The 11,762-nt window shown below is 37.0% G+C and overlaps 1 protein-coding gene across 2 annotated transcripts in view; it reads right to left on the bottom strand.

Annotated features, from left to right (window-relative positions):
• Positions 1–243: 243 nt before the first annotated feature.
• AP3B1 (adaptor related protein complex 3 subunit beta 1) overlaps positions 244–11,762 on the bottom strand; it is a 254,487-nt gene continuing 242,968 nt past the window's right edge. For both annotated transcript variants that reach the window (XM_004420431.3, XM_087430137.1), the window contains exon 27: positions 244–973. In XM_004420431.3, the coding sequence (XP_004420488.1) occupies positions 820–973 (154 nt within the window). In that variant the 3' untranslated portion in view covers positions 244–819. The remainder of the gene's footprint in view (positions 974–11,762) is intronic.

Here is an 11,762-nt window from a genome sequence, read left to right as displayed (position 1 = left end):
TGTTTTATTTTGCAACATGAAGATTTTTGTTGTTGTTATTAAATATACCAAGTTTATCTTAGAGTTAACTACTCTATAACACAATTAGAAAATCTACCTGGTTTGAAAGTAGTTTTTCTTTCACTAACTAAACCCCATTACTTCTTTAGAGAATATAACATTCAAAATACTTTAGAATAAAGAAACCTCAGCACATGAACTTCAGGATTATAAACAGTTTCTCATTAAAAATGCAAAGACAAATGCTATTCATATGCTAGTTTATTTATCTTATTCTTCAGAGACAATTTCATGATGACACCTGTCAATAACTAATTATAATATCAGGAAATTCACAGAACAAAATTTTGCAGAGATCTTGTTTTTGCATTTAATTCTAAAAAGTATATTATCCCATTTTCACATATCAAGCAGAGAGGCCATTTAGACTATTTCTAGGCTAATTTTTGCTTACTGTGGGAGGGAAGATGATTTCCAGTGAACTTTACATATCCAATTCATGTCCATCGTTGTTAAGAAAGAGAAGGAAGACAAGAAGGCTGGAAGGGGCAGCAGGACAGAGCAAATGCCACATGGATTCCAGAGTTGAGATAACTGACAGTAAAATGTATGTTCTTTGGTTAGCAAAGCGAAAAGGGGGAAAGGATTGCATACGTGATAGATACACACTAGCATTCTAAAGCAGGAGACAAGAATGTCAAGAGTGTGTTCTTCCCCTACTGCCAGATGGAAGGGCTATTATTAGAAATGAAAGGCAGCGGCAGAGGGTGCCAGGCACTTTTGTTGTGTGCCAGACCCCGAAGTCCAGATGCAGGCAGGTTACCCCTGGGACAGGACAGGCTTCAGCTCCCGCAGCAGAACAGAGCCAATCACAGTCTTCTCAGTGTTGATGATCAGCTGTGCTGTAGAGCCTTCCTTCAGTTCCACTGTGACTAGCATCAATGACCCACTGTGCACAGTTTTAGCTGCAAACCTGGAAACAAAAAAAAAGACAGACCTTTTATCATGAGGCTGGGAAAAAAGGAGACAGCATAAATTCAAATAGGTTTAAAATAACTCTTTTTTCTCAATAATTTATTGCAGGTTCCCTACTGCCAAAAACCCAAAGCCAAGCATTCTTTTGAAAAATTAATAAACTGCCCGGCACCATGCTTACCACAAGTAGGTAATTTTCCTGCTCTGCATCTTTAGAACAGAACAGGAAAAAGAAGTCTATTTTACTTATTAGTTTGAACAGTAGACGCATGTGAAGAATTCTCCATAAGTATATATTTGGGAATCATTCATTCACTTGATATTTCACATTTCACCATGCATAGGGCCATTTAAAATAAACCACTATATTTTTATTTTTAAAACATGTTAAGAAAAGGCACCTTTCTCAAAGAGCTTGGAATTTTAATTCCTCATATCTGAAAATGATTATGCAAGAAGTTAGATAATTTTATGTACACTATAAAACTCTTAAGTTTCAATGAATTCATGCACGTTAAGATATTCAAATTCACTCCCTAACATTGATGATAACGCGTAACAAAATCATGTGACCGCCAAGTGCAACACCACGTGCCCTCTTTTTTTATTTTTTTAATGTTTAGAACATGAGATCCTTCCTTTTGCTTTACAATATGATAGAGGAAACTTGAGGTCTAAGGCTCCATTACTAAATTCCAAGACATGAAGAACCTACTAATTACATGGAATTAAAAGCAAAACTAGCCTTTTAAGCACTGCAATTGACTGAAAAGCCGTTGGAGGCACAATGAACTTCTGTCAATCCTGCTAATTCCTTCTGCACGCACAGTTGAGCCCCCGGGACGTGCAGGAAGAGGACAGTACCCTCCTAGGCCTCCATTTTCCACTTGGGGCATGTTCCGTGCATTTTGGAGAGGAGGGGGTTTGATTACAGGGATGACTGGAGAAAGACAAAGTTGCTGCACATGAGCTTTTGAAAACACTAACAAGTGTAGAGCAGGTCTGTGACCTGCTGTGACCCCACTTTGCAGGGCCAATCCCCTTTCCCCTTTCTGTGCGACACGTGTCTGAATCTGAGCCATCTGCCTCAATTTGCGCAACATCTTCAGCCACAATGGCACCCAGTTAGCCCTGACAACAGCTCACAATACATAAAAATAAAACTGCCGGGCTGACAGCCCGCTGCGGACTATTCAAGAGCAAACCAACTGGTCAGTGTCTCGTGTCTGACAATCAGCATGGGCCTTGCACAGAGCCCACAGCGGCCCTGGGGATCTGTCTAATTACCATCAACATAAAAGAGGGAGTTTATCAGGAGACACTCAGAAAAACTTCACTCCCGACTTAATTAAAATATTAGCCACTTAAGCAGGAAGCAGACTCTCTTTAAATGAAAAGTAATTTCTTTTTTGAGTTTTTTTTTAAAAATGGCATCAAGATCTCATAACACATTAGATTCTTTTCTTTTTTTGAAACCTAACAAGCCATTTTTGGCCTAAATAGAATCATGAAAATCAGTTTTCCAACAATAATTAGAGTAATGCATCAAAAGCAAAACAAATATGCTAATTTTACTAAATTAAAACTATCATCAACACTTTTAAGTTGTGTTTTAAAATGTTAGCTAATAGTAATGGTAAAGTACGTTAGAAACCTTCCCAGTCATTTGCGTGCTCTCTGCAAACACGAAAGCTACTCTCTCCAAACAGGCTGAAGACTTGTAAGGAAGCTGATAACAGCAGTTTTTCTACTGAGAGAAGCAAAGTAAGTAACCAGTTCAGGAATAGAAATCATACCAAGGTTTTAAAAAGGTTTCAGAAAGCTCTTAACATACACATCCATCTGCTCTTCGGTCGTCCACACAGGAGACTAGGAACTGGGGACCTCAACTGCATCTCTGAGAGGACAACGAGATCACCAGCCCCAAATGACCCCTCTTTTCTATCACCCCTTTCAGGTTTATGCATTTCTTTTGTCTGAATTTTTGAGGTTCTTCTGCTTCATAGGAGAATTCTGTTAAACCATGTCACCAAATGATACGAGGTGGCCCTACCATCCCACTCATTTATGCAACATTCCCCACAGATTTGGTCATCACCAAATCTTCATTCAGCATATATCTCAACGTGGACCCTATTTCTGATAGTGTTATAATTACGTAAACCATAGTCTTCTTAGTCCCTTTATTTACTTAACACTTGTGCCCTGAGATCACAGAGAAGGAGATGACTGGATCAGAACACAAAAGCACTGTTGTTTGAATTTCAGGAATGCACAGCCCCAAGGCACATTTTATCTCCTTTCCATTAAAAACTTACAGTTGATGTTACAATAATACAAACTCACCAAACACAAATGTCAATATGTTTACAGAGATTAAAATTAGTGTCTTGGACATGTTTTTGAAATCCTATTACCACAAAATTCTCAATATTGTAAAGAATAGGAGCATGAGAGAAAAGAGGCATTTGCTCACACTGCAGTGGAAACACACTAAGCCAATGGTCCTCACAATAAAATCTGTTAGCTGGTGTCAAAGCTACTGCCTTTTAACTAGGTCTCTGCGTTCTAGGGGCACAAATGGGGGAAGCGATGTCTTAAAGCAGAAAACCAGAAGATCAGATGTTCTGACATTCTCATTTCACAGCTCAAAAAGGATGTATTTAATTGGAACACAGCATAATTACAATTGGTTTGTTTTGGTCCATGGAAAGCAAAAGCCACCCCCCAAAATTTATTAATCATTTAACTCCCGAACAGGTTATGCTTTAATATACATTTAAAAGATAGTTATGGAAAGAGTACTAGTTAATAAACAACAATTAGCTAGCTTTTGGATGTAAGAAACATTGATTATAAATACAGCTTGGGTCAAATACTTATATACTAAATTTAATGGCTGACATCAGAATCTCTGTATTTGGCCTCAAACCGAGATTACACTCTGATAAGGTTTCTTCAGGAGGCATGTGAAGTTTCCGATCATTAGAATGATAACAGCAGCTACCACTGATTAAGTGCTCTGTGCAGTGGGTACGCAGTACTTCACGTGTGTTATTTCATTTGATTCTATGAGGCAGAGCATTTCATAGACGAGGACACTGAGGCCCACAGAAGTTGAGAAACTTGCTGAGGGACACACAGCCAGTGAATGGTTGAGCAGGAATCTGAACCCAAGCTTTCTGATTCTAGACCACACACATTTCTCTCAACATGTGCAACAACGTACTCATATTGGTTTTTTATCAGTCAGATAAATCTGTAGTACTCTCTAACTCAAAGCATCTTGAATGATGCTTTGTCACAACATATTTTTAATTTCTACCTTTAAAGATTTAAAATATTTTAAACATCCCCCACCCCCCACTCCCTCAAAAGAGACCCTAGCAATGAAAAATACAAAACCTTCTTGAATGGAGCTGTAACACAAGGAGGGGACTACTGGGAGACCAACCAACCTCGGACACCAGTAACACCACAAATGAGAACACATAAGCGGATGACAGTCAAAGATGTATTGCCTACGTACGACGGGCTCCACGGTCTTCAAAGGATACTATCTAGGTATTTTTCATAATTTTTCATTTTCATTTTACCACCAAGCACTCGCTGTTCATAATCACCAACTGAGAAGGTAAGACTGTTTGAATATATCTGTATTTCATTTTATTAAATGTCTTTTTGTCTGCTATCTCTAGCAATTGACATTTATCTTTGAAGTCTATAAGAATTCTTAAGATGAAAGAAAAAGCCAAAATAAGCTAGTTGCCAAACCTAAATGACAGTATCTACCACTTTTCTAAAAAAGTTAATTTGTCTTAACTAGTGACAGAATTATGAACACAGGTCAAATAACAGCAGCAAATTTGAACAAATATATTATCTACAATACATGAACTTATTCCCTTATGCACTTAAACCACACATTTTTAGATTTTTGAGAAATTGGCTATGGACCATAAATGCTCTTTGTTAAAAGGACAATATGAATTAAAAAGTATTTATCTGAGAGGCTGCATCGATCTCCAGGGTATCCACAAAGACAAAATTTTTTACGCAGAATCATATTTGCTACACTTAATGCAACAGCTCTAAGACATGCTTTTTCTTTTCTTGGATAGTCTTCCTGGTTTCTGATTTTTCTATTATGAGTTCAATTTTCTCATGTTTTCTGTTCTACTGGTTACCACAGGCTGTGACAATGGCCCACTCAGGCTAAAACTTTTTTTTTTCTACTCTGTACATGAAGCCTTCAATGACTGCCTGCTGAAGCAGACAGAGTCCTATTAGTAAGAAAGACGAGATCACAAGATGCAGTGCCCTGCCCTGGCTGTATAAAAGTAATTAGCCCAAAGCTGACAAACGTGTAATGAAGTCGCACAATGATTATGTATAAGAAATACTGGTTTGAATAAGCCTCCTAACATCAAATACAAAAGCTTGATGATTTGGAGCATTATTTTCCAAAGGATTTAAAATGATAAATCCTTATTACCTTGGATTGATATGGTAGAACCCTTTAACAGGCTGAGAATTTGTAAGCTGTAAAAAATTCTAGTTTGTTGACACTAAAATTGTATTTTTAGGTTAAGCCCATTACACTATTAAATGAATATTGAGGAAAAAATTTACATGTGATTCAAGTTTAGAGAATTTATCCAAAGCAATGAATTTTTCCCTATTATTTTTTTAAAAATCAGCCCGCAATACCATAGTATTTTCTTTCAACATTCTGATAAGAAGAGTTAAAAACAAAAAATGAGCTACCATCATTATTTAGGACTCTCTATTTTCTATTCTAGTCCTGAGAGATGGTATAAAAAATGATTCCCCAAACTATCTGGTCCACGATACAGTCTCTTCTTTATACAGGAAAGCTAAAAAATCTGAGCTCACTTTCTCAAAGAAGGCATGAAACACTCCAGTTATTCCAGAGCCGCTGTGGTTTGTCCGTTTCGTGGGGGTGGGGGGGGACTGGGCTTAACAACAGAAAACCAAATAGTAAGACAAATAAACTCTTACCCCATTCTCTTTGATCCCTTACAGAATTGTCAACCCAGAAGGAAAATCATCAAGAATACCTTTCCTTCGTGTTTACATGAAAGCAGTTATATATTCCTATTAGTAAAACTGTTGCATTGTAGCATATTACCTCACAAATGGTGGAATTAAATAAAAGTTAAATAAAAAATGTTTTAAATCAGCTGTGCAGTTTGGTTATTTCTGAAAGATCCAAATATGCCGTCTGTGTGAAAACTGAGGTCCACGTTTGTTTTTCAATGAAATGCTGCTGGCAGAGCCTGCAGAGATCAAGGCAGTCAGATGAAAAAGCCGTGTCGCCCTCTAGTGGACAACCACCAGCCTGAGCAAGAACTGATTGCTAAACAGGTTCCACAAGTCGTTAGTCCTGTTTAAAATCCAAAATTTGTCATATTGTAGAAAAGACTGAAGCCTGCTATCTTTATATTAACAATTGTTTACACAAAATCCTGCTTTATGGGGCCGGCCCCGTGGCTTAGCGGTTAAGTGCGCGCGCTCCGCTGCTGGCGGCCCGGGTTCGGATCCCAGGCGCGCACCGACGCACCGCTTCTCCAGCCATACTGAGGCTTGTGTCCCACATACAGCAACTAGAACGATGCGCAGCTATGACATACAACTATCTACTGGGGCTTTGGGAGAAAAAATAAATAAATAAATAAAATTAAAAAAAAAATTCTGCTTTATGACAGATGAAGTAAGGCGACTACAGTATCAGGACTTATAAAATTAGGGTACCCAGACACCAAACGTTAGTTTTCCATTCTGGTCCTTCAAAATTACTCAGTATTTAAATATCCCACAGTTTCCAGGGGAAAAGAAAGAAAGCAACTAATAAACAAAACCAAAAACTCAACCTACGAACAGAGGAAAGGGAAGTAATCCAGACCTCCCGGAAGTGACTGTGCCATTCACGTGTCACTCCAGCACTGACAAAATCTGCCACAAACATCTTCAGAAAATACTGAATGCAGTAGTTACACAATACAAATATTTTTGGGTGGGAACAATAGCATACACCAGTGTTTCCCTATTAATAACTATTAAACATGTATATGATAACGATTCACTGGATGAGTTTAAGGCCTAGAAATGAAACAAGTTGTTCTTTACATGTACTTTAATTAAATAAAAAGATTTTTGTTTAAACTTAAAACAAATAAACCATCTTTAAATGTGCTGATAAATTTAAAAGTTGACTGCCAGATTGCCATGGATACACTGTTCCATTCACAGCACCAGACTTTCCTAATAGTTAAAGATCTAAGTGACAATTATAAAACATTTATTCTACTAAGATAGTAATTATTCATAAGTTGTATATGTTTGAAACTTGCAAATTAAAAAAGTGACAGGGTAAACAAAATCCAAACGATAATTTCAGATATACAGGGGGAAAAAAGAAATATAAGTACTGAATACAGGTTAATAATGAGAGCTGTTCTAGGGTCTTACTGAATAAGCTAAGAACTAACATAGAATCACAGGAGAGACAAGGCTTTCTCTTTTCACTCAAATACCACATTCTCCCCTTATAGGGTCAATCTGTCGTTCATGAAAGGGCAAAATGAGTAGGCAGCGTGACAACTCTTTTTAACAAGACTACTGTAGATGAATGTCAGAACTCCTGAAACTGGGTAAAAATCTGAAATGGCTGAGACTGCAGAAAGACAAACTTTCACTTAGGGCCTGAGACTGCTTCACAGACACTGCTGTCACATACTCCCATAATTAACAATACACCCTCTTGCTGGGGCACACTGGGATAGAGAGAAGAGCAAAATCAAACACCTGGTCTATTGGTATCCTTTAATGACTACTCTGTAAAAAGGAAATACATAAACATGGGGAAAATATATTCTAAAATGTGTCATGTGGCTATCATTACCTCTTGATAATTCAGGGCAGCCTCAAACCATGGATTTTGGAACATCTGCCTGTAACCACTTGGAGTACTGGCTAAAATGCAGATTCCTGGGCCCTGTCCCAGAGGTAACGAATCTGAGTTTTGCAGTGTGGGTCCCAGGAATCTGAGTTTTACACAAACTCCCACATCATTCTTTTGCACAGAAAAACCTTAGAGATGTTAGAGCTAGAGATGTTTAGCTTTCTGCTTTTTGGTCATTGTACCTTAGTCCCTTTATCCGAGCACAAGCGAGGTCAGAAGAGCCAACGCACCTCAGTTTTGACGTTGCTGAATACGAATCTCCTTCATAAACCCCTGCTTGATTTCCTTCTCAGAGGAGCAAGAGAAACGAACCTAGGATTCCCACCGCTAGCCTCCCGAATCTCTTCCCCTAAAACACACGAAATCTCGACCTTTTCCCTTCGCAGTCCATTCACACAATGGCTTACTGTGGTTCATTCTGCCCTTTGTATACACTTTATTTACGTATTAGTTTATTAGTACTGTCTTAAATAATACACTTTAAAACTTTGACAATGCACAGTATATCTCATATATTTTAACATGAATATATAACACAGGACATGAAGATATTCAGCTGCATATTTAATAGATGCTTGTTAATGATTTTATTTTTTTTGCAGGGAAAGAGTCACCCTGAGCTAACATCTGTTGCCAATCTTCCTCTTTTTTTCCCCCTCCCCAAAGCCCCAATGCATGGTTTTATACCCTAATTGTAAGTCTTTTGATGATTTTTTTGATTCTCATTTCTGTATTACCCCTTATCAAGTGGTAACCGTAATTTGGAAAATAGCAGACTAGCACAATGACCACAACTCTGTAGATCTCAATAAGATGGTTTTGCTCTCAAAGAGCAGCTTTTTCAATCAGCAAGGAAATACCACAGAAAGGAAGATAAAGTTAGGTCTTTCAGTAGTATACTGGTTGGCTTTCTGATATTATCACTCATTTAGAAAATCAAAACTACATGTCATATAATCTAACAGTAGATGTGCTTTCTTCATTGATCTCTTATTAACAGTGGTTAACTATATAGGAAATGCTCCTGGTTTTTGAAGTGAATTCTATAAAACTTGTGCTCCTTTAATTGACTTTTTCTTAGTGGAGGCCATTTTATGTTGATGTGTTAGGACCCATTTTTCTACTATGCATTCAATTAAAATTTCTACTTTATATTATTACACACTTCTGCATATTGACAAAGATTCACTTTTTCTTAGCTAATTCTTATATTATTTTTCTACTTATATTATTTTTCTACTTATATATTTAATGTAAAAAAATTCAAATTTTGAAGAGTAGTAGGAATAAATTATTCTGAAACTAGACAACAGGAACTTTACTCATTAAACAGTCAGAAGGAATATTCTAATGCTTATTAAAAAGTTGTCTCAGAAATAAAAGATCCTGAAAAATTAAATAGAACATGGGACAACCAAGAATAATTTATTGTACTGAAATTTTTAATATCTTAACATATAATAGTCAAAATGCTTTTCATACTTGTTTTTAAAAGTAATTTTAAACCAATTGCCATTAATAAATACAAGAATGGCTTTGGTCCTACTCTTCATATCAAAAAAACAACCATCACAGAAGAATAAAGGAGTCACTCAAAAATCTCATAGGGATTTTCATTATTACCAAGTAAATAATATATAAGCCTAGCTCTATAAACTCATTAATCCCACAGGGTAATAGAATACTGATCACTATAGTTAAAAATATTAACACAATTCAAAAGTGACACTGTCAATTTCTGTTATTATAATGCAACCAGTAATTGCTATTTCATTTTAAATGAAATTAAAAAGGGCATTGGCACAGATTTTATTAACACTTGTTTGTTTTTGTTTTAATTGTTACTGAGAATAAAAGAATGTCAAAAAATGTTATATACGCAGGATAATAATTTTTATAAATTTCTGTATGAAAAATACAAATAACTGCGTTTATTACCTGCAAGCTTTCTAAAATTTAGAACATTATTATAGCCATACTTTAACCATAAAAGCAGATGTAAAACATTTTCAATTAAGTATGATGAGACTTGTGAGGCAAGTTTAGACAGCACAGCCTATTCTTAATTGTATAGAGGCATTTTATTCCCTTTTGACTCTGTGGTAACTTGGGTTCCTCCCCCAAGTTACAGAGTCAAACACCAGGCCGCTGATCAGAGGGCTGGATTAGAGAAGCATCAGGACACTGTGGATGTGTACGAGGACCATGAACAGTAAATCTGAGTGCCCCCTCCGCATTCCCAAGCCAAAGTTAAACGTTCTTAGTTGTGTATCTCCCCTGCATTAGTGTGGATAATTGAGAATTGACTATAATGTAATCATCTGAACAGGCATTAATTTCCAAACCACCGAGACAAGTTACAGGCAAACAAGGCTTTAACAAGAATTACATAACTGTGCTAAGTGTCTTTCTTAGTTTATTTTGAATACGAAGATAGCTTTCATATTATTTGGCTTTGAGAAGCCAATTGTGTCTTTTTTCTTCTAAGAAACAAAAATTTGGAAACCTGCCATTACTTTCGGAAAAGTTAAAAACCCACATACAAAACAAAACAAAAACTAAATTAGAAGTTCCAACATAAACAATGATTACTCTATGTCTTTTCGTACAAAAGAACATATCAAAACAGGACTGAAGTATTGCTGGACACTAGATATGTCAGGTAAAATTTCATACTGCGTAAACAAACGTTACAGCTGATGTATGACATTTTGGTGTTTAATAACTTCAGTAATTCAAAGGACCCATAAATAAAACACAAAAACTTCTGTTAAAGAAAATCACCCAGGAAAGTGAAAAGAAATATTTAAAGCAGAAAACAATTAAAACAGAAAACTCAGAACCACAATACTTTCACTGAAAAGGCTTCTGTTCATTTTTCCCGTATTGAACAACTTTAACTAACAGATAAGTTCTATTTACATGGATATATAGTCACTTTAGTATTTTATCACCACCCTGAGATAGATAGTGCTTGTCATTAGTTAAGAAATGAAAGCATCAGACCTCTTGAGCAACTTACTTGAGGACCTCTCCCTCAAAAAAAAAAGCACAAGGCAAATTTTTTTTTCTTTTTTTTTTGTGAGGAAGATCAGCCCTGAGCTAACATCCATGCCAATCCTCCTCTTTTTGCTGAGGAAGACTGGCCCTGGGCTAACATCTGTGCCCATCTTCCTCCACCTTACCTGGGACGCCGCCCAGAATGGCCTGACAAGCAGTGCATCGGTGCGCGCCCGGGATCCGAACCCTGGGCCGCCAGCGGCGGAGCATGCGCACCCAACCGCTACGCCATGGGACCGGCCCCAGGTAAATTTGTTTTTTGACTCATACATGCAGTTTTCATTATGTCACGACTAGTAGATGAAGTTAGGCAACTATGGATAATGGCAGATCAAGACTTGAATGTGAATGAGGCTCTTCTGATGTCAAGTCCAATGTTCTTCCATAGATAACACCTATTTTCATTTCAATCATCTTTCTTTTCCCTGCCACCCATTTCCAAACAGATGAGGAACTTAAAGCCCATAAGAATGTATAACTTGCCCAAGAAGACCAAGACCAATAACACAGAGCTGAGTCTAAAACCCAGACCGCCTGTAGCATCCTTTATATGCGACCTCTCTTGCCCCTCTGTTAATTTAAAAAATTGTTTTCAAAGGTCTGAAGGCATTCCCTTTGATTTTAAATTTATTTTCTCTCTCTATATAACGACAGAAGTAGGCCATTGGCAGTGGAATGGCAGAGGAATTAAAGATGGTTTGCAATGAATTCCCTTGAGCTCACAGAGGACTAAGTAACAACA

The sequence above is a fragment of the Ceratotherium simum genome, chromosome 4, assembly GCF_057802395.1.
Source record: "Ceratotherium simum simum isolate JZ-2026a chromosome 4, ASM5780239v1, whole genome shotgun sequence".
Lineage (NCBI taxonomy): Eukaryota > Metazoa > Chordata > Mammalia > Perissodactyla > Rhinocerotidae > Ceratotherium > Ceratotherium simum.
This window is presented reverse-complemented; position numbering and strand designations above follow the sequence as displayed.